The 24,327-nt window shown below is 45.1% G+C and overlaps 1 protein-coding gene across 1 annotated transcript in view; it reads right to left on the bottom strand.

Moving 5' to 3' along the window:
* The window catches only part of hivep3b (HIVEP zinc finger 3b), a 77,338-nt gene that overhangs the window by 28,085 nt on the left and 24,926 nt on the right, over positions 1 to 24,327 (bottom strand). Inside the window, 1 exon segment of the mRNA XM_078237954.1 lies at positions 1,811 to 1,986. Within this exon segment, the coding sequence (XP_078094080.1) occupies positions 1,811 to 1,986 (176 nt within the window).

Genomic DNA, 24,327 nt, shown 5'->3' with positions numbered 1-24,327 from the left:
AATAAACTTTCCCTTCACATCTCCTTTGAACTTTTCCCTTCTCACCTGAAGTGCATGCCCCCTAGTATTAGACATTTCAACTGTGGGGAAAAGATTCTGACTGTCAGCCCTATCTATGCCGTTCATAGTTTTATAGACTTCTATCAGGTCTCCCCTCAGTGTCCGCCGCTCCAAAGGAAACAATCCTAGTTTGTCCAGCCTCTCCTTGTAGCTGACACTCCCAGTGCAGTGGCAAGGGAGAGCCACACTGTTGGGGGTGCTGGGTGAGACATTAAACCCGTCTGTCCTTGCAGGTGGACCCAGAAATCCCACATAATTGTAAAGATGGTCAGGGTGTCCTCCCCAGTTGCCTGACCGTTATATATCCCTCAATCAACCTCAGCAAAACATCAAGAACACATGCTGCTTGTGGTAGATTGGTATGTGCAAATTGGCTACAACATTTTCTACATTACAACCGTGACTACAATTCAAAAGTAATTTGTTGCCATGCAACGTGCTTTGGGTTATCCTGAGGTCACGAAAGGCACTATATAAATGCAGGTCTCCCTTTCCTTTCTGTTGTTGTTTATGTTGTCGCTGGAACCCCAGCCGTGACTGCTTATTCATTCTCCGACATTGCCACAGCAAAATATATTGACCAGGACGGAAATGGCAATGACATAATCACCTGTGAATGCAGGGAAAATGTTCCCTGCAGCAGCCTAGATGGAAACTTGCATTGGTAAGAAAGTTACACCAGGCTAATAATTTGTGCTAATTTCTGGGAAAACGCACATCAATAGAGGAGGGCAGTTCTGTGTGCACCACCCACAAGACAGATGGAGCTGCCAAAAAAAAAAAATTACTTCGCTAGAAAGGTCAGGTGGGCCTCTCAGTTAACAAAACAGTACAAAATACCATGTATTAGAACAGCAAGTGCCTTCAGGTTAAAGACCAAATTCCCTGAAACAGCTGCTTGGGTTTCGTTTCCAGTCTTCCAAAAAAGGACTATCAACTGGAAACTCAATATTTACTTTTCAAAATATATTCCGAAATTCTCAATGTATTGCTTTATGGCACGATACTAATCCCCCTGTGGTAGCCAGCTACGTAAACTTCGGTCAAGCAACACTGCTCTCAAGCTAAGAAGGAGTTTTTCACTGGAAAGACGGAGGCTGAGGGGAGACCTGATAGAGGTCTGAAAAATTGTGAGAGGCATAGACAGGGTGGATAGTCAGAGGCTTTTTCCTACGATGGAAGTGTCAATTACAAGGGGGCACAGGTTCAAGATGAGAGGGAGAAAGTTTAAGGGAGATGTGTGGGGGACGTTTTTCATGCAGAGAGTGGTGGGTGCCTGGAACACGCTGCCAGAGGAGGTGGTGGAAGCAGGCACATTAGCAACATTTAAGAGGCATCTGGAAGGGTACTTGAATAGGGAGGGAATAGAGGGATATGGACTGAGTGAGGGCAGAAAGTTTTTTAATTTAGTTAGGGCATCATGATCTGCACAGGCTTGGAGGGCCAAAGGGCCTGTTCTTGCGCTGTACTTTTCCTTGTGCTTTGTCCTTTGAGTGGATCCGATTGATGGGAATAGAGGAACAGGGGTTGCCCATTTGGCCCATCATGCCTTTCAGTGAGATCATGGCTGTACTGTAACTTTAAGTCCATGCACCTGCCTTAGGCCTGTGCGATGAAACCCTGAACCAGGCAATTAAGGTTCCCGAACGACCACATGGGATTTGGGGCGGGGGGCAGGAGGTTGGGAAGGGGGGGGGGTGGGGGGCGACTCCAGGTTTTGAGGCGAAAGAAAGAGAAAAGACTTTCTCACCTTTGGTTTTGAAGGCAAAGTTACAATAGTTGCAGACGTATGGCCGGAGGTCGGTGTGTGTGCGAATGTGTTTCTTCAGCATGCTGGGTTTCTTACAACGAATTCCACATTCCTCGCACACATACTTTCCCCTTCCCCGCCCTCGCACATAAACATAATCTTCGTTGGACTTATACCTACAAAAAAAATATACAAGAGCAAAACGAGTTAATGAACCTTCCTGAGAAAACTCAAAAGAGGCGAGTGGCAGGTGGCGGGGGCTGACGGTGAGGGGGTAGGCTGGGGGGTAGTATGATACTGGGGTAGAGAATGGGGGTGCTGGGGGGGAGAGAGAGAGGGCGGGATGCAGGAAACAAGGGGCACATCGTGGGGTCAGAGTCTTCGAAAAGTATCACCCTGTCGAGGGCGACCGATTTGTTAAAGTACGACTGTGATGGATAGGAAAGAAAATTGGATGCATGTGGTACAACAACCACTGTTCAAAAGGTAAGCTGCCATGGACCCAGTCCGGGCTTACACTAGCACTTTGTTGGGTAGATCGTTCAGTCCATTTCAAAGAAAAAACTAAAGCTGTTCTTTGCCAGCTGATCCAAGAACAGCGTCTGATGTAAACCCCGGCTAGCCTTTCTCTCCTCCCCTTACACTTGAGTTGGGCAATTAGAAAGACTTACATTTTTATAGCATCTTTCATGACCATCGACTGTCTCAAATGTTTTACAGCTCATGAGGTTCTTTTTCAAGCGTAGTCACTGTTGTAATGTAGATGGGTGGCAGCCAATGTGCGCACAGCAAGATCCCACAAGCAGCAAGATGGAAAATGTGCTATTTGTCTGCTTTTGTGATGGTGATTAAGATATAATTATTGGCCGGGGCACAGGGATAACTCCCCTGCTCTTCTTCACAATTTGATTTGATTTATTATTGTCACATGTATTGGGATACAGTGAAAAGTATTGTTTCTTGTGTGCCATACAGACAAAGCATACCGTTCTTAGAGTACACAGGGGAGAAGGAAAGGAGAGAGTGCAGAACATAATGTTGCAGTTACAGATAGGGTGAAGAGCAAGATCAACTTAATATAGATGTTCTTGAGTCGGTTGGTACGTATTCTCAGACTTTTGTATCTTTTTCCCGGCGGAAGAAGGTGGAAGAGTGTGTGTCCAGGGTGCATGGGGTCCTTGATTATGCTGGCTGCTTTCCGAGGCAGCGGGAAGTGTAGACAGAGTCGATGGATGGGAGGCTAGTTTGCATGATACATTGCGCCACAGAATCTTTTAGATCCACTGGGCAGGCAGGCAGGTAGAAGCCGCAGTTAAGCAAAAGATAGTACCTCCGACAATGCACCACCCCCTCAGTGCTGGAGTATCAGCCTTGGGTTTATGAGGTCAAGCAGTAGACTGGGATTTAAATTCCGAACATTAGGGCACAGAGGGAAGAGTGCTACGAATTGAACCAAACTGAGGTGATTCAACAGGTTATCAGCCAGGAAAATGGAAGTGAGCAGTAAAGGAAAGGATAACCGGGAGATCAGTGATAAATTGATTGGGCGGAGTTGTTGAAAGGTCCATCACAAACTTTTACATCTGTCGCTTCTTCCCCTTCTGATAAAAAGTCATTGCCCAGAAACAGAGACACTGGGCGGTATTTTGTGGCCTTGCTTGAGCGAGACCGGAAATTCTCTCTGGAGGTCAACGGACATTTCCATTGTCTGCCCCTTGCCCGCTCCGATTCTGTGGCGGGTTAGGTGGTAGAATTCTGGTGACCGTTTCTCTCCTGATAAACGTTCCTGAGTGTTCCTAACAAGCACCCCATGCCTTCACACTTGCCTCTTGCTGTGGCAAGGCCGCAGTAACGCCTTGGGGGAAAGCAACAACACCCTCTCTTCTGATAGCCCCACGCCCACCAACACACGCATGTGCACAGATGCATGCACGCACACACATGCACATGCATGCACAAATAATAGGAACATAGAAATAGGAGGAGACCATTTAACCCGCCCTCACAAACCTCACGGAACCTGTTCCATCATTCAGTGAAATCGTGAGTGATCTGTGGCCTAGCTCCACATGCGCGCCTTTTCCCCATGTCCCTTAACACTTTTGATTATTAACAAAACTAAAACAATCTTAGATTTAAAATTAACATTGATCTAGCATCAATCGTTATTTGTGGAAGGGACTTCCAAACTTCTTATCACCCTCTGTGTGTCAAAATGAATCCCAAGCTCACTTCTGAAAGGACTGCTTTAAATATTTAGACGATGCTCTTTAATCCTCAACTTGCCAAGTCACAAAAATAATTTCTCTCAATCTATCCTCTCTATTCTCCTTCATATCTTGAAAAACTTTGATTAAGTCACCCATTAACTTTCTAATTTCCAGGAAATCCATCTCAATTCTGTGTAATCTCCTTGTTATTGAACCTTTGGGATCCAGGCATCATTCTGTAAATCTATGCCATATTCCCTTTAATGCCAATGTATCCTTTCTCAGGTTGGGTTGTCAGAACTGCTCACAATAAAGTTGCCACAGTCCCAGATGACCATCAGCTGCTCTTCCCTTTGAGGGCTGGTGATTTAACCTGAGGATCACCACACCTCAGGTGAGGTTGAGAAGGCAGAACCTTCATGAATAACTTCAGCCGGTATGGGAATTGAACCCGCACTGTTGGTGTTGCTCCGTATTATCAACCAGCTGTCCAAGCCAACTGAACTAACCTTTCTTGGGTCTAGCTGCCAGAATTGCTCACAATACTTCAGTTATACAAATGCAATAGGCATTTGTATAACTGAAACATGACTTCGACCCTTTCGTGTTCTCATCGCCTCGAGATAAATGTTAGCCTTCCAAAAGCCTTTTTGGACATTTTCTGTCCCTGATCATGACATTTTGATGACCTCTTTACTACCCCCAAGTCTCTTTAAAGTTCTGTTTGTATGAGCTTTTCACCATTTAGAAAGCATCATGCTTCATTCTTTTCAGGTCCAAGGTTTGCCTCATATTTGCCTATATTGAACTCTATTTGCCAAAGTTATTCCCATTCATTCGATCTATTAATATCTCACTAACTTTATGCTTCCATCTACACTGCTTTTAGTGCTGCCTCTCCTTGTGCATGTTAGTTGGGAGTTCAGATGTTTCTCACATGTCGGGGCAGAATTGATGATTCTATGATTCTACAAATATGGAAAAGTTTTCTATCTTATCGAACACAAATCCTTGAGGGGCATCACCAGTCACATCCTACCGATTAGAGTATATGCCCATTTCCCTACTCTCTGCCTCCTACCATTCAGTCAATTTCCTAAGTGTGTCAATAAAACACCCACATCCTGCACTGCTCCCATGCGTCCGACATCCATTACCCACACGCGCGCCTCTCTCACACCCCACATCCACTCCGCACCCACTCCACACACCCACACCCTACATCCAACATCTCCCCACACACTCGCTCTACAGACACCTGTCACCTCACATTATCCACAATGGGAGCACTGACGACTTAACCCAGCATTTAGCGTGTTGTGCCCTCTCATCCAAATGCTGCAGCGTGGCAGCATACACCAGTAATTTAACAGCTCCCAAGCTAACCTGTCAGATACTAAACCACCTTGTGGTATGGGTGCTGAAAATTAGATAACTCTGGCTGCGAGCGAAGGGCGTGCTTGGCAGCTCAGTCGAGTTATGTTTGGCTGAACACACCACGTTTCGCCCAGATGCCCGTTTTCTCATCTGAGTTTATTTTGAGTTTATTCGTCTCCTAAATTTTTACAAGTCCTCGCTGGATAAGAAATAATTTTGTTTGTTCAGACTGCGCTCCCCCGCTGGCACCGCAGCATGCACTCATACACCGGATGGCAAGCAGATGGTAGGGCCGCAATGTGGGCACATTCTCCCTGCCCCACCAGAAAAATATTAGCTGGTGAGGGAGGGGTTTAAACAAGCCTGGAGCATTCTACTCAAAACAGCTTATAGTGCAAACAGAAGCACTGCCTGTGAAACTAGTGAATGCTTCCCCTGAAACATTTCCCTTTCTCTTTGGGCGTTGGGCCAGTACTCTTCGGTGTAACCGTAAGTACAAAACTCTTTCTTGAATGAGATCTTACTGCTCACAAGGGCAACAGATGCAGCCGTGAAGCTATTTTCTCTTGGGTTACAGTTCTAATATTTTCATATCATTTGCATCAGGCAAACAAACGCGATGACACAAGGTTCTTTATTTGAGCTCTGGGCTGTACAAAGGGGGTTTACAGTACGGCACACCATCTGTATCTGTGCTCTGCTTTTGAGTCAGCAAATTAGATATGCATCGGCAGACAGCGACTGTTCTAACTGGCAACACAGTGATCATTGTCAACTGAGCTCCAAGCATTTTTAACATACTTCACTCTGAACTGAGGCGCTCCTGACCTCTGCTCGCGAGGATTTTTCATATGGGGTTGTATTTTTTTTTCATTGGTTCAGGGGACGTGGGCACCGCTGGCTAGGCCACAGCGTTTATTGCCCTTCCCTAAATGCCCTGAGAAGGTTGTGGCGACCGATCTTCTTGGATTGCCACAGTCCATGTGGTGTAAGTATATCCATAGAGCTGTTAGGCAGGGAGTTCCAGCATTCTGACCCATCAACAGTGAAGGAACAGCAATACATTTCCAAATCAGGACGAGGTGTGACTTGGAGGGGAACTTGCAGGTGGGTGGTGTTCCCATGCATCTGCTGCCCATGGCCTTCTTGGTAATAGAGGTTGTGAGTATGGAATGAGCTAGGAGAGTGCATAATGTGGGGTATTTGCATGGTTTATCAGAGGAGGCGGGCTGGGAGATGAGATTAAGTAACTTATTTCTTGCTTATGCAAACTCATTAATTTATCAATGTCTCTTCCCATTCTACTGAATATGTCAAGATACAGTTCCATAGACATCTATAGTCATGTTCTATCTTGCCCATTGTCCATGCAATTTGTTAGGGGGCCAATTTATTATGGACTTAATTTGCCCAAGGCAATTTTGGTAACTGAACCATGGGTAGGGTGTGGGGCAAGTGTTATTCATTGGTTTCAATGGACAAAATGCATTGAGTAGTGGCTCTTTCAGAGTATCACCTTGTGATGCATGCTCACAGTCATTACAAATGATTGTTTGCAGAGAGTGATGGCAATTAGTAAGACCTTAAAAAGGATCAATGCCATTGATAAAAGCAAGGCTCACAAATAGTGGATGGCACAGTGGTTAGCATGGCTGCCTCACAGCACCAGGGACCTGGGTTTGATTCCTGGCTTGGGTGACTGTCTGTGTGGAGTCTGCACATTCTCCCCGTGTCTGCGTGGGTTCCTCTGGGTGCTCCAGTTTCCTCCCACAATGCGAAAGACGTGCTGGTTAGGTGCATTGGCCATGCTAAACTCTCCCTAGTGTACCCGAACAGGTGCTGGAATGTGACGACTAAGGGGTTTTCACAGTAACTTCATTGCAGTGTTAATGTAAGCCTACTTGTGACACTAATAAATAAATTTTAAAATCATCTTAAAAACTTAATGATGAACTGAGTGAGAGAGGAATGTTGGGCCTGAACAAGTTTATTCCCTTCTTCAGTAAACAGCCAGTGGGTCAGATAGACAAGGCCCAAGCTGAATGTTTCATCCAAAGAATAATACATCCAATAACTGATTGTTCCTTCAACATTAGGGTCGGCATGGCACAATGATTAGCACTGCCGCCTCACAGCGCCAGGGACCTGGGTTCAATTCCAGCCTTGGGTCACTGTCCGTGTGGAGTCTCCACGTTCTCCTCGTGTCTGTATGGGTTTCCTCCCACAGTCCAAATATGTACGGGTTAGGTTGATTGGCCATGCTAAATTGCCACTTAGTCAGGGGATTAGGAAGGTAAATATGTGGGGTTATGGGGATGGGACCTGGGTGGGATTGTTGTTGGTGCAGACTCGATGGGCCAAATGGCCTCCTGCTCTCTGTAGATGCTATGAACATTGCACTGGAACCCCAGTAGAGATTCCATGCTGAAGCTCTCAAGATACTTAGAGGGCAGAGTGTCACAAACTGGAGCAAAATGATGACACCAACAGATAAAATAAGGTTGAGATTTTGATATTCAAACAGGTGATTCTTGCTTTCCCTTTTCTGGAGACATACACCCTCCCTAGTGGACAGGTTGCATCTCTCTTGCGCCCACTGAAACCAGTCTTTTGGAAACGTGAGAAGATTTTCCTCTAATTTTTCTTCAATTCTCACAGGGAAGCAGTTGGGGGGGAAGCGTGGAGAGTGAACAGGCATGATTCAGCTTTACACCATGCTTCTTTGTCACACACTGGTGCCATAGGACAGTTAGCACAATGCTAACTGACTGACATTCATCTGGGGTGAATACATTAAGTACTTGCCTGGGCTACCATCTCAAAACCAATTAAAACCTAACCCAGTGACGAGATATTCAACATCTTGTAAAATCTTAACTGGGCAGCAGAGATTTACACTTGATTAGTCTCAAGTGCAGCCTGACTGTGTTACACAGAATCTTTTATCATCGATGTGTTCAGGGCTGCACTTGCCTTCTTCCCTGGACTGCACGGTCACTAATTTTATAACAAGCTGTCGCCCTGTTTGTGTGTTTATGTCTTCATCGCAATTTACAATCGACTTCCTTCTCCTGCAAAGTAACTACAAAGGGTGAATGAATGTGAGGTTTCTGCCAGCCCCAATCCTGGGGTGGGGGCTGAGGGCTCGGTGGGGCGGGAGTGGGGGGGGGGGGGGGTGCTGGGGGGGAGGAGGGGGTGGTATTGGTGGTGTTGAGGGCAGCATTGTCATAAAGCAATATTTCAAAACACTGATTGCTCTCATTTTCAACACTTGTTGTGTGGAATCTCACAGACACCTGTAATGACAACTTGTGGTTACATAATTAATGGCCCAACTCTCAACTCTGGTTAGCACTGCTGCCTCACAGTGCCAGGGACCTGGGTTCAAATCCCGGTTTGGGTCACTGTCTGGGTAGAGTTTGCACATTCTCCCCTTGCCTGCGGGGTTTCCTCCGGGTGCTCCGGTTTCCGCCCACAGTTCAAAGATGTGCGGGTTAGGTGCATTGTCCATGCTAAATTGCCCCTTAGTGTCAGGGTAAATGCATGGAGTTATGGGGATAGGGCCTGGGTGGGATTGTGGTCGGTGCAGACTCGATGGGCCGAATGGCCTCCTTCTGCACTGTAGAATCCTATGCTTCAATCGCTTGGGAATGGGATTCACATCACGTCTCATCTCTGTGAAGTGAGTTTCATAACATTTCTTGCGGAGTGTCCGACGTTGACTGTCCAGCTGAGTGGGTTTATGTCACAAGTGACATGGTTTCTATAGTCCCTTGTACAATTGTACTTATTGCCCATGATGCAGTCTGCCCTACACTGGGGAGACCACAGGCAGATTAGGTGTTTATTTTGATGATATTATGAGCACAATCTTCCAGCCCTTCACGCCAACAGGATCTTCTATCCAGGATCTTCAACAGGATCTTCTATACAGTGAACCCCGCCACATGTTTCCCGGCGGTGTGTGGTGGAATCAATACAAAATCCCATTGACAGCAAAGGTCCCGCCCCTGGCCAACAGTGTGGCACCTCCCATCACCAAGAAAAATGCCGCAGGGCAGGGGGAGGGGGTGCAGAGAATCCGGGCAATCACATATACATTGCAGCAGAATTGGGAGGAGATAGTGACAGATCGGTCATGTCACAAAACTAGTAACCCAGAGGCCTAGCTGAATACATTAAGTGACTTTGCCTCCACAGCATTCTGTCGTAGAGAATTCCACTATCCTTTGAGTGAAGAAACTTTTTCTCATCTCAGTCCTACCTTGTATCCTGAGGCTGTATCCCCTGGTTCTACATTTCCCAACAACGGAAAACATTCTCCCTGCATTTAGTCTGTCCAGTCCTATTCGAATTTTATCCATTTCAATCAGATCTCCTCTCATCCTATTAAACTCTCGTGAACACAGGCCCATTCGAACTAATCTCTCCCCATAGGACAGTCCCGCCAACCCTTCTATCAGCCCAGTGAACCTCTGCTGTATTCCCTCTATGGCAAGTATATCCTTTCTTAGATAGAGAGGCTATAGCTGCATGCAATACTCCAGGTTTGGTCTCACCAAGGCCCTGTTTAACTGCAGCAAGACATTCCTACTTCTGAACTCAAGTCCTTTTGCAATGAAGGCCAACATACATTTGCTTCCTAATTACTTGCTGCACCTGTCACTCCACTTCCATTGACTGGTATGCAAGTACAATGAGATCCCTTTGTACATCCACACTTCCCAATATATCACCTTTTTAAATAATACTCTTTCTTTATCGCAACAAAGTGTTATAACTTCACATTTAGCCATGTTATACTGCACCTGCCATGTGTTTACCCAGCCACTCTACTTGTCTAAATCACCTTGAAGCCTCCATGCATCCTCCTCACAACTCACAATTCCGCCTAGTTTGGTTTTGCCAGCAAACTTGGAAATGTTACATTTGGTTCCCTCATCCAGGTCATTTATATCTATCCTGAACAGCTGGGACCCAAACACTGATCCCTGTAGTATCCCGCTAGTTACTGCCTGCCACTCAGAAAAAGACTCATTTATTCCCACTCTGTTTCCAGTCAATCAATTCTAATGTATTGGTAATGCCAATACATTATCCTCTAACCAATGTGTTCTAATTTTGCCCACTAATCTCTTATGAGGAACCTTCTCAAAAACCCTCTGAATGTCCAAATACACCACATATGCTGGTTCTCCCTTATCTATTCTACTAGTTATATCCTCAAAAATCTCCAGTAGATTTTTTAAGCATGATTTGCCTTTCAGGAACCTATGTTGGCTTTGTCCAATCCCGTCAATGTTTTCCAAACGTTCTGTTATCACATATTTTATAATAGACTCCAGCATCTTCCCACTAATAATGTCAGGCTAACTGGTCTGTGATTCTCCCTTTTTTCTCTCCCTCCTTTTTGGGTTACATTTGCCACCCTCCAATGTGTAGGAGCTGCTCCAGAGTCTATAGAATTTTGGAAGATGACCACCAATGCATCTCTGGAGACATGGGTTCAAATGTGATGCTGACCATGACAACTATCAGTGATTGTTGTAAAAACCCATCTGGTTCACTAATGTCCTTTAGGGAAGGAAATCTGCCATCCTTACCTGGTCTGACCTACACGTGACTCCAGACCCACAGCAATGTGGTTGACTCTTAACTGCCCTCTGAAATGACCGAGCAAGCCACTCCGTTCAAGGGCAGTTAAGGATGGGCAACAAATACTGGCTTTACCAGCGACTAAAGAAATAAAATGATATATGAGAAACATTATTTGCTTGATGAAGTTATCTTTTGAAGATGCCTCCTTTGTTTTTGCAGGTCTTGATATCGAAAGCACCAAAGGTGGTTCTAGATCTACACCTCCTCCCCCAGGGACCACACTGAAATCAGTCAATAAACGGTCTGGGACAAGATCCTGGATAGAGACATCATGGTGTGCTGAACCACTGGTCTTATTCCAGAGTCTCCATCACTTACTGCTTCGTAACCTGAATATATTGCTTAATATTCAGGTTTTGATTTACACAGGAACAGTGCAGCTGACTAATCCTTAGATCATTCGATAACAGTGTCAAAAATAAATCTGGTAAAGATTCACTAGCACTTACTGAATTGAACATTACTTTTGAGATCGTAAGTGAAGAAGGTGCAATAGCCCTGTATACTAAACCACTTTCTAACTGGCTACTGACATTGGGTGATTGTGGAAGGGGACTATGGAAGGGGTAGTGTACGATATTCTAATTCTGAAGGTTTGCTGCATGTACACGTATGAACAAAGAGCGGGAGGAGGCCATTCAGCCCCTCGAGCCTGCTCCATCATTTAATAAAATCTTGGCTGATCTGATAGTAATTGCAAATCTGCACCCTGCCTACCCTTGATAACCTATCACCCCCTTGCTTACCATAAATCTATCCACCTCTGCCTTAAAAATATTCAAAGACTCTGCTTCCACTGCCTTTCCAGGAAGAGAGTTCCAAAGACTCATAAGCCTTTTAAAAATAGTTTTAACTAGGCCATAGTTTCCTGCTTTCTGTCTCCCTATTTGAATAATTGTTATTTTTGCTATTTTGGGACCGTCCCTCAATCGAGGAAGTTTTGGAAAATTAAAACCAAGGCATCAACTTTCCCATTGGACACTTATTTTAAGACCCAAGGATGAAGTCAATCAGGACCCAAGCTCCTGTCAGCCGCAGCTCCAACAATTTACTCAGCATCGGGGGGCACGGTAGCACAGTGGTTAGCACTGCTGCTTCACAGCTCCAGGATCCTAGCTCCTGTCAGCCGCAGCTCCAACAATTTACTCAGCATCGGGGGGCACGGTAGCACAGTGGTTAGCACTGCTGCTTCACAGCTCCAGGATCCTAGCTCCTGTCAGCCGCAGCTCCAACAATTTACTCAGCATCGGGGGGCACGGTAGCACAGTGGTTAGCACTGCTGCTTCACAGCTCCAGGGTCCCGGGTTCGATTCCCGGCTCGGGTCACTGTCTGTGTGGAGTTTGCACATTCTCCTCGTGTCTGCGTGGGTTTCCTCCGGGTGCTCCGGTTTCCTCCCACAATCCAAAGATGTGCGAGTTAGGTTAATTGGCCAGGTTTAAAAAATTGCCCCTTAGAGTCCTGGGATGCGTAGGTTAGAGGGATTAGTGGGTAAAATATGTGGGGGTAGGGCCTGGATGGGATTGTGGTCGGTGCAGACTCGATGGGCCGAATGGCCTCCTTCTGCACTGTAGGGTTTCTATGATTCTATGATCACTTCTCTGGTGATTGTAATTTTCCTGAGTTCCTCCTTCCCTTCTATTTCCTGGTTTACACCTGCTTCTGGGATGTTACTTGTATCCGCCAAGACTGATGCAAATACCTGTTTAATTCATCTGCCACCTCCCTGTTGTCCATTATCATTTCTCCTGACTCACTTTCTATCGGACTAACACTCACTTTATTTACTTTTCTTTTTAAAATATTTATAGAAGCTCTTAGTATCTGTTTTTATATTTCTGTCATCTTTCTTTCGTACTCTAATTTCTTCCTCCTTATTAATCTTTTAGTCATCCTCTGCTGTTTCTTATATTCTACCCAATCTTCTGACCTTCCATCCACCTTTGCACAATTATATGCTTTTTCTTTTAAGTTTCATACGATCTTTAACCTTTCTAGTGAACCATGGATGATGTGTCCGTTCCTTGGACTTTTTCTTACTTGTTGTATTGCATTCTGTGTATTCTTATAAATTTGCCACTGAATCTCTATTGACCAATCCCTGAATTGCCAGTTCACCTTAGCCAGCTCAGCTTGCTCATGCCGTCATAATTGCCATTATTTAAGTTTAAAAACATTGTCAGAGACCCACTCCTCTCTCCCTCAAACTGAATGCAAAATTCAATTGTATTATGGTCGCTGCTACCTAGGGTCTCCTTCACTATGAGATCATTAATTAATCCCATTTTGTTGCACAATACCAGGTCTAGTATAGCCTGCTCTCTGGTTTGCTTCAAAATATGCTGTTCTAAGAATCAACCCCAGGAACATTCTACAAACTCCTCATCTACCTTTGCCCATTTGACTTTTGTTGATCTGTCTCTACACTCTAGCTAAGACTGTAACACTACATTCTGCACTCTCTTGTTTTCTTCTCTATAAACGGTATGGTTTGTCTGTATGGCATGAGAGAAACAATACTTTTCACTGTATGCTAATACATGTGACAAATAATAAATCAAATCAAAATCACTTTTCCAGTCCTTATGTAGATTAAAATCTCCCATGATTATCGCCGTGCCTTTCTGACAACCTCCTTGTCCTTTTTCCACCTTACCATGTAGTTCGTGTTAGGGGGCCTGTACATGACTCCTACAAGTGATTTCTTCCCTTTGCCATTTCTCTCCTCTGTCCAAACAGTTTCCACATCCTGGCCGTCTGAATTTAAGTTATCTCTCGCTATTGTGTTCATACCATCATTAGTTAACAGAGCCACCCCTCCACCTTCCTATATATCGTGCACCCTTCAATATTCAATCTATGTCCTCTTGCAGCCATGTCTCTGTGATGGCAATCAAATTGTACTTACTTATTTCAATGTGCATTCTCAGTTCATCTGTTTTATTTTGAATGCTTCATGCATTCACTTATAGAATCTTTAGTTTTATCCTTTTATTCTTTTTGTACTCTTTAGTCTCATCTGTTGATTTACTGTTTGATTTGTACCCTTCCTGTCATGGTCTGATTTATTCAGTCCCCATATTAATACCTTTATTTCATGCCTTGCTTCTAATCTTTCATTTATCACATCTTCCCACATTTGATCCCTTGCCTTCACGATTTACTTTAAAACCTTCTCTACTTCCCTTGTGTAGGCTCGTAAGAATACTGGTCCCCAACATGGTTCGGATCTCACTTTCCCCAGTACTGGTGCTAGTGCCCCAATAACCAAAACCCACTTCTCCCACACCAGTCTGTTATCCATATATTCATCTCCCTAATCTGATTTGTCATATTCTAATTTGCCTGTGGCTCAGGTAATAATCCAGAGATTATGACCTTTGAGGTTCTGCTTCCTAATTTGGTGCCTAGCTCCTCATGTTGATGATGCAGAACTTTGTCCTGCCTATGTTGTTAATACCTACATGTGTCATGATGACGAGGTCCTCCTCTTCCCACTGCAAATTCCTCTCCAGCCCTGAGCAGATGTCTCGAAACCTGGCACAAGGCCGACAACACAGCCATCTGGACTCATGCTCCTTGCTACAGAGAACAGTGTCAATCCCTCTGACTATACTGTTTCCTACTATCACTACATTCCTTACAACTCCCCTTCTTGTCCCTTGCATGAATAGCTCTTCCACCCTGCATGAACTACTGCACTGTACAACATTAGTAGCACAGGTCAAGAAGGAACATAAGGAACAGGGGGAGACCATTCAGCTCTGCCATTCAATTAGATCATAGTTGAGCAGTACATCAACTCCATTTATCCAGCTTAGCGCTATCTCCTTCCAGGACAAAAATCTCAGTCCTGAAACGTTCAAAAGTACCAGCTTGTTGACTGTTCCAAATTTCCCCCACCATCTGAATACTCTGCCCACGATTTTCTGGACAATAATTGTAATTAATCATGGTTTCCAACTGCCATGGATGAGGCTGTTACGCAAAGTTGCAAAACCAGCCCTGGAATTTCCCTCGGTCACCTCTGCAACATCAAGTTCAAAATCCACCCTTGACTTGAACTCTCGCTTTGAGGTGCAGGAAGGAGCGAGATCCCACGGAACAAAACCTTTCTGGAACTGGCGCTGATTCAAGAATTCCAGACAAATTCGCCTCGTGCTTTAAAGAGCAGCGAACCAGACAAGTGGGGTTGGACGCATCTGCAGCTGCCATTGACGTATGCACTTAGCAAAGTGACAGGGATTTAGTGGCAATGAAAACTTGGAGCAGTTGTTGAATGGAGAGTTTAAGTTTACTTACTAGTGTCACAAGTAGGCTTACATTAACACTGCAGTGAAGTTACTGTGAAAATCCCCTAGTCGCCACACACCGGCACCTGTTCGGGTACACTGAAGGAGAATTTAGCATGGCTAATGCACCTAACCAGCATGTCTTCTGTCCTGTGGGAGGAAACCGGATCACCCGGAGGAAACCCATGGGGAGAACATGCAGATTCCGCACAGACAGTGACCGAAGCTGGGAAACGAACCCGGGTCCCTGGCACTGTGAGGCAGCAGTGCTAACCACTGTGCCACAGCGGGTTAAGCTCAGGCGTTGTCTTTTTTAAAAGAATCACTCAATGAATTAAAAAGATTGATTGTGTTCTGTAGTGTAAGAACTGAAGGAAGGAGCAGTCACTTTAGGCTATGCTCAGACTGAAATTTAATTTATCCATTGCATGGTAGATGCATTGGTTGGTTAATAACTAGTCTGGAAAACTATATAGGATTCCTTCATCTATTATTTTAACAGAGATGTTAAATTGTCAAAAACAATTTTGCTAGCTCATGAAGATAGGCATTTGGAGCCTCAGCTAGTAGCACCCTTGCTTCTGTACCAGATGGTCATGGATTCAAGACCTTCTCCAGTACATCAGCCACACAATCTCGGCTGACTCTCAGTGCAGTACTGAGGGAGATGCCATCTTTTGGATGAGAAGTTAAATCACGGCCCTGTCAGCTCTTCAGACATTTGCCAGGTCATTTGTGGACAAATTGACTGCTGTGTTTCGCTATATGTTACTCTGCCATATTACAACATTGCAAAAGTATCTCAGCAGCTGCCAAGTGCTTTGGGATGTCCGGATTTAGTGAAAGGTGCTCGACAAATTTAAAATTTCCACTGGATACCAACACGGGAAGTAGTTCGATTCAACAAGGCCAACACAGAGTACGAAGAAACCTCACAATCAACAGGGGGGAACTAAACCCAGACACATAAGTTTTCCATGGACTAACTCCCGTTAAATCATTGTCACAGTGTAAATATGCAATTATAGCAGAATAACAGATCCGCTGTCTTTTGTGATAGTAGAATAAATATAAAAGGGAAGATGGGCAATGTGCACTTAGATAGCCCTTTACCATATACAGAAGGCCCCAAATTGCTTTGTGGAGGTCCAATCAGAACAAAATGGAGACCAATTCAAAGAAGGAACTATTAAGAAGGTTTATTAAAAACCTAGTCAAAGAGGTGGGCTTGAAGGAGGGTCTTGAAGGAGGAGCAGGAGGTGCAGGGAATTAGGGAGCATCAGGTCTAGGTGGCTGAAGGATGTCTTCCAGAGGTGGGGCAAATGGAGGAGAGGATTAATTTGTCCAGAGTCGTATGAACGGAAAGTTATGGGGCGTAGCTAGCTCAAGTATCAGAGTTAAGAAAGAGCAAGGCTTTGAACAGATTTAAACCTGATGAAGGGAGTGCAGACTGTAGAATTGGGTGACTAGAAGCGCAGGTAAGTCAGCAAAGATACCAGTGCTGGGTGACTGGAACTTGCTGTGGGATTGGACATAAATAGCAGAGTTTGGATGGGCTGAAGTTTACAGAGAATGGAAGATCAAAGGTCAGCCAGGGGAGCATCAATGGGGATGAAGTGGAAATGGTTGAGAGCTTCAAGTTTCTAGGTGTCCAGGTCATCAACAACCTGAACTGGTCCCTTCACGCTGATGCTATAGTTAAGAAAGCCCACCAACGCCTCTCCTTTCTCAAGAGGCTAAGGAAATTCGGCATGTCTGCTAAGCCTCTCACCAATTTTTATAGATATATCACAGCTTGATATGGCTCCTGCTCTGACCAAGGCTGCAAGAAACTACAAAGGGTTGTGAACAAAGCCCAGTCCATTAGGCAAACCAGCCTTCCATACATTGCCTCCGTCTATACTTCCCGCTGCCTCGGAAAAGCAGCCAGCATAATCAAGGACCTCATGCATCCCGGACGTACTCTTTTTCACCTTCTTTCATCGGGAAAAAGATACAAAAGTCTGAGATCGTGTATCAACCGACTCAAGAACAGCTTCTTCCCTGCTGCCATCAGACTTTTGAATGGACGCATCTTATATTCAGCTGATCTTTCTCTACACTCTAGCTATGACTGTAACACGACACTCTGCACCCTCTCCTTTCCTTCTCCCCATGTACTCTATGAATGGTATGCTTTGTCTGTATAGCGCGCAAGAAACAATACTTTTCACTGTATCCCAATGCATGTGACAATAAACAATAAATCAATTCAAATCAAAAGCACTGGAAAGCTGTGTTTGGAAGCTGCAAAAGCATGGATGAGTTTATCTGCATCTATCGGTCTGACACGGGGACAGAGGGGGGCAAAATTCCAGGATTGGATGCTGGTGGCTTTCATGATGCAGAGGATATGGAGTTAGCCACTCAGCTCAGGGTCAGCAAGATTATGCACAGTCTTGTCACAGTGGTGGGGGAGGGGGTTGTTCAGGATCAGTGTGATGGGACAGTGGTGGGGGAGGGGGTTGTTCAGGATCAGTGTGATGGGACAGTAGATTCCTTGTGAGATATAGCAAACTTAAATGTTCCTTGTTCAAATTAAAAATAAGGAAAAGTGGTTTGCGCTTCAAATCAAAGGCTGTTAGAACGATATGGGAGGAGGTCATTCAGTTGTATTGTCTCTTTGCAATGACTATCCAATTAGACCCCACACCCCTGCTCTTTTCACAAAGTAGTACAAATTCCTCCTTTTCAAATATTTACCCAATTTTTGAATGCTATTATTCAATCCGCTCCCACCATTAGGCAGCGCATTGTTATTAGGTAGCCAAATTTGGCAGCCATTTTGGAACATTCTACAAACGGCAGTGAGATGATTTACTTGCTAAATCTGCTTATTTGGTTCTGTTTGTTGAGTGAGGAGCGGGGGGCCAGAACTCCTTGCTCTTTGAATTGTGCCACTCAATGCTTAACAGCCACACAAGCAGACACACAAGGCCTTGGTTTAACATCTTGTCCTAAAGACAGCTAGCACAGCACTCATTCCACACCAGGCTGCAGTGTCAGATTTCATTATAAGCCCAATCCCCAGAGTGGAATGTATTATTAATAACCAGAGTTTATCCTCCACATGATTTTCCTCCCCCTCTACTTCATCCAACCTTATCAGTATAACCTTCTCTCGCTGTATCCCTCACATACTTATCTAGCTTCCCGTTAATTTACCAGTCTCTCCACCTTCGCTTTTGACCTCATCTATTCCATGTGGCAGGAAGTTCCACATTCTCAGCACTCCCTGGGTGAAGAAGTTTCTCCTGAATTCCTTATTGAATTTATGAGAGTTATATTTGTAGTGTGATATTTATGACTTCCAGTTTTGGTCTCCCCTACAAGTGGAGAGATCTGCATCTACTTTCTCAAACCCCATTCATAATGATGAAAACCTCTATAGGGCTAGATCTCAGCCTACTCTTTTCTGGATAAAAGGCCCCAAGCTGTTGAATGATTCCTGGTGTTATACTGATCTGTGATCATAGAATCATAAAATCCCTACAGTGAAGAAGGAATCCATTCGGCCCATCGCATCTGCACAGACTCTCCAAGAGGGCATCTTACCCAGGCCCACCCCCAATCCTATCCCCATATCCCCTCGCATTTACCCCACTAAGCTACACATCTTTGGACCTAAGGGACAATTTAGAAGAGAATTATAAGTCCATTTGTACCTTCCCAATTCAAAGATCCTTCATCAATCACACTCTTTAAAAAAAATCAGGTCTTGGAACTTCTGTACCCTTGAGAGTCTGACAAATAAGAAGATTTGCAGCCCAGTATTTTGTTATTGGCCCAAACTTGGACTTACCAAATGTTCTTATTCCGTTTCACAGAATTTGGAGAACTGAGCAAAAGGGCGAGGGAAGCTGGGTGACTATTTTTGCCTTTGGTATAGATGCTGAGTTTTAATGAAGTTTAATTGGTTTGGACCTTAGGAGCAACACTCTGGGCCTACTTTGGCTGCTGTTTCCTCCATTAGACTGCGATGAAGAGCCAGAAACTGTCTATCCCTCCTCTTACTTGTAAAGAAAAAGCCTGCTCTAATATATATAGTTGAACATATAGTTGAATTATACACCAATGGAGATGCCCACAGAGGCTCTTTGAAGGTCCTGTCCAATTAGTTCCACCCCACCCCCTCCCACTCTTTCTCCATTGATCTGTAAACATTTCCCCACAAATATTCATCAAACCCCACTTGAAAGTCATCGTACGTTTTCGCCACCCTTTCAGGGTGCACATTCGAGATTATACCAGCGAGCTAGCTGTACCTCCAGTTGGTGTTAATTTATTTTGAAAAATTGTTCTTAAAAGTAAATTTATTTTGTAGATGAAGTCGTTCATCTGAAGTTTGTATGGTTACAAATGCAGTCCAAAGCCACAATCCATGAGCTCAACCTGTTTCCTGGTGTCACCTATTTCAGTGCAGAGTCGAAGGAGCAGTGCTATTGGGTCACGGAATTGAATCATGCAATGGTTACAGCACAGGAGGCCATTTGGCCCATTGAATCCACATTGACTCTCTACAAGAGCAATTTCCCCTGGTGTTTCCCCGCAAATCTCTGATCTTTAAGTACTTATCTAATGCCCTTTCGATTGCCATAATTAAATCTATCTCTACCACCCACTCTCTCGGGGAGTGCACTGGCTGAGATGTCAAGCTTAATGTGCCCGTGTAGATGTGAAAACTCTCATTGTGCGATCAAAAAAGCAGGGGACCGTTTCCAATGTTCTGCCCACATTCACCCCTCAGTCACCACCATCATGATTGAGAGCTTCAAGTTTTTATGTGTCCAGATCGTCAACAACCTGTCCTGGTCCCTCCATGCTGACGCTATAGTTAAGAAAGCCCACCATCACCTCTACTTTTTCAGAAGACTAAGGAAATTTGGCATGTCTACTACAGCTCTCACCAACTTTTACAGATGCACCATAGAAAGCATTCTTTCTGGTTGTATCACAGCTTGGTATGGCTCCTGCTCTGTCCAAGACTGCAAGAAACTACAAAGGGTCATGAATGAAACCCAGTCCATCACTCAAACCAGCCTCCCATCCATTGACTCTGTCTACACTGCCGCTGCTTCGGAAAAGCAGCCAGCATAATTAAGAACAACATGCACCCGGGCATACTCTCTTCCACCTTTTTCTGTCGGGAAAAAGATACAAAAATTTGAGGACATGTTCCAACCAACTCAAGAACAGCTTCTTTTCTGCTGCCATCAGACTTTTGAATGGACCTACCTAACATTAAGTTGATCTTTCTCTACACCCTAGGTATGATTGTAACACTACATTCTGCACCCTCTTCTTTGCTTCTCTATGAATGGTATGATTTGTCTGTATAGCGTGCAAGAAACAATACTTTTCACTGTATACTAATACATGTGACAATAATAAATCAAATCAAATCAAAAATGATTACCTGGCCATTACAGTTTGCTGTGTGTATGTTTTAAGTTAAGTTTATTTATTATTGTCACAAGTAGGCTTACATAAACACTGCAATGAAGTTACTGTGAAAATCCCCTAGTTGCCACACTCTGGCGCCTGTTCGGGCACACTGAGACAGAATTTAGCATGGCCAATGCACCTAACCAGCACACCTTTCGAACTGTGGGAGGAAACCAGAGCACCCGGAAGAAACCCATGCAGACACGGGGAGAATGTGCAGACTCCGCACAGGCAGTGACCCAAGCTGGGAATTAAACCCGGGTTCCCTGCCGCTGTGAGGCCGCAGTGCTAGCCACTATGCCACTGTGCTTGCCGACATAACGATACATGTGACAAGAAATTAATTAGCTGAGATTTTTAAAAAATGTCAGGTATTTATCAAGAACAAAACAAGTCAAAATGACCTTCTGCAGAGGGCACAGGGGTATATGTACAAATCCTGATTTTATCCAGCAAATTTAGCTTCGAAGTAGAGGGTGCCTGGGGGTTAGGTAATGTTTGCTTAGTGATGTGTTGTGTTCAGCCTTAGTCTCCTGCTACTTGTGGGTTCAGGGAAGGAGTTTCTCTTGTTCTGCATAATGTAAGAGTCAGAAATTCACAAATATTTCTTGGAATTCGTATTAAAGCATAAGCAATGATTGCCTGGGCTGGAACTGTTTTTGTATTCTGACTTCCAAGATTTGGCTCGATACACAGCTATGAATGGCAGAGTCATTTATGGCACAGAAGGCAGTCATTCGGCCCATGAAATCAAAGCCAGCTCTCCCGTAGAGCGGATCAGTCAGTCCCATTGTCCTGTTCTATCCCTATCGCCCTGCAGGGCTATTGCCTTCAAGTGGCCATCCAATTCCCTTTTGAAATTGTTGATTGTTTCTTCTTCCCCCGCCATGGTGCACGGTGAATTCCAAGCCATTACCGCTCGCTTTGTAAATGAGGCTGGAATTCTCCAGACACCCTGCCACCACTGCCAGTGAGAATGGAGAATTTCTTCATTCACTGCAGTGGGACTGGAGAATCCCAACCGTGGGCGAGGTTGGAGAATTCCAGCCTAAGTTCTTCCTCACATCCCTTCCCGCTTCTCCTGTCCACAACCTTAAATCTGTGCCCCCTCATCCCAGTATCATCAGCGAAGGGGAACAGTTTTTCCTTGTCCACCTTATCCAAACCTGCGACCCCCTCCCGCTCCATTCCCCCTACCATCAAACCTCCCATTAATCGCAGAAAATCTCAACAAGTCTGACAGCATTTGTGGAGAGAGAATAGAGTCAATGTTTCGAGTCTGGATGACCCTTGGAAAGGTCATCCAGACTCAAAACATTGGCTCTATTCTCTCTCCACAAATGCTGTCAGACTTGCTGAGATTTTCCAGCATTTTCTGTTTTTGTTTCAGATTCCAGCATCTGCAGTATTTTGCCTTTACCTCCCCTTCATCTCCTTTGCTCCAAGGAAAACAAACCCAGTTTCTCCTGATCTCCAAAATCAAAATCTGATTTTGTAACTAAAATCTCCCAGCTGTGGAACCATGCCGGCAAATCTCCTCTGCCCTCTCTCAGGGACCCTCATCTTCTCTGTTCTCCCTAAAGTGTGAGGACCAGATTTAGATACGCCGTGAACGAACAGAATGGCAGAACGGATTTGAGGGGCTGAATGGCCAACTTCTGTCCTTGAATGTTCTTCCATTCCAAAATGGTGACCTACTTGGATATCTCGTTTTTTTAAAATAAGCACGGCTCCATCTGTTTAAAGGGTTTGTAAGTTGGCCTCACTCGCTTTGAATACAAATCTCACTCTTGTGCTGATCATTTCAGCTGCATCTTCATTCATATTAAAATGATTGGAATTGGCTAACTTGCAAATCAAAATTCCTGTGTTGGAGCAAGGTCACATTTCATTAAATATTCACAGGCTCTATCACTGCCTATTGCTTCCTGTGTTGTGGCTGGTTATTGTGGCTGAGGTGGCACGGTGGCACAGTGGTTAGCATTGCTGCCTCACAGCGCCAGGGATCTGGGTTCGATCCCCGGCTTGGGTCACTGTCTGTGTGGAGTCTGCACATTTTCCCTGTCTCTGTGTGGGCTTCCTCCGGGTGCTCCGGTTTCCTCCCACAGTCCGAAAATGTGCGGGTTAGGTGGATTGGCCATGGTAAATTGCCCCTTAGTGTCAGGGGGACTAGCTCGGGTAAATGCATGGGGTTGTGGGGATAGGGCCTGGGTGGGATTGTGGTCGGTGCAGACTCGATGGGCCTTCTGCACTGTAGAGAGTCTATGAAGTGGGATTGGAACTATGCACAAAAAAAGGCATTTGTTTTGCTATTTTATATTTATTGGCTGGGATTGTACCGGCTCACCCCGTCCATCGATGGGCGGAGCGAGTCGGTAAAATCACACGAGAGCCGAGAAATCAGGATCAAGGCCGATTTCCCGACTCCTGCGATCCTATTAGATTTCCAGTGACTTCAGCCTCTCGTTCTAATTTTAATTTACATGTGTTTAGTGATCTTGGTGCTGAATCGTCCGGGCTCACTTGCCTTTATGGCCTTGCTGGGAGAGGTTCTCTCCGGTGAGGAAAACACCTGCTCCCCATGTACGGAGAACAGTCGTGTTGCCCTTGCCGGTGGAACCGCAGGCAATTGAGGCCCCCTGGAGAGGCCGAGAGCTGGGGGTGGGGGGTGTCCCTTGGGCAGTCCCAGCCTGGCAGTCTCACTCTGGCACCTTGGCACCGCCCACTGGGCAAGTGCAGAATCAGAGTTCTGCAAATGCCCAATAGCTCCTCCTGCAGGATGGCTGGTGAGTTAAGCCTCGCCCACTGCTTGCGGCAGCTAGAAATGGTCTAGTTCATATTTTCAATGTCCAAGTATGTAAGATTGGGTGTGAAAACGCGTCAAAAAAATGGATTGGGAACACTCCCATTTTCACGCCAGCTGGACACTTTGAATAATTCTCGTAAAATTCTGCCCATTGTCCCCTTCCTGTGCTTTCCCTTGCTCTCTTTATATCTCCCTCCCTTTCCTCCTTCTCACAAAAAGTGTCCCACCTAATCACCTAACTCAATCGTCACATTTTGATTCGCCTCACGATTAATTTTAACATCCTTGGTTAAAATGGGGGCCGGGTGCTTCCAAATCTGGGTCACGCCCAGCACCATTTTACCTGCTAGATTTTCAGAAACTTGAACCGCAATCCTGACCGACACGCCAATCCGGTCCTGAGGCTGCACCGCCTTTCACGTGAGTTGTTACACCCGAGGCCCCACCTGCCCTTTTCAGGCGGATGTAGTAGGTCACACATCCATCATGTTGAAGAAGGGCAGGGGGAGGTTCTCCCTATTGCTCCGGCCAATATTTATCCCTCAATCAAGAAGGCAAAAGAAACCAACTGATCTGGGTGTTATCACATTGCTGCTTGTGGAAGCTTGCTGTGCACAAGTTGGCTGCCCACATTTAACAGCGACTACACTTCAAAAGTCCTTCGTTGACCGCAAAGCACTCCTGCCACACTC

Source organism: Mustelus asterias, chromosome 21, assembly GCF_964213995.1.
Source record: "Mustelus asterias chromosome 21, sMusAst1.hap1.1, whole genome shotgun sequence".
Taxonomy (NCBI): domain Eukaryota; kingdom Metazoa; phylum Chordata; class Chondrichthyes; order Carcharhiniformes; family Triakidae; genus Mustelus; species Mustelus asterias.
The sequence above is the reverse complement of the archived record's forward strand: the minus strand, read 5'-3'. Positions and strand labels throughout refer to the sequence as shown.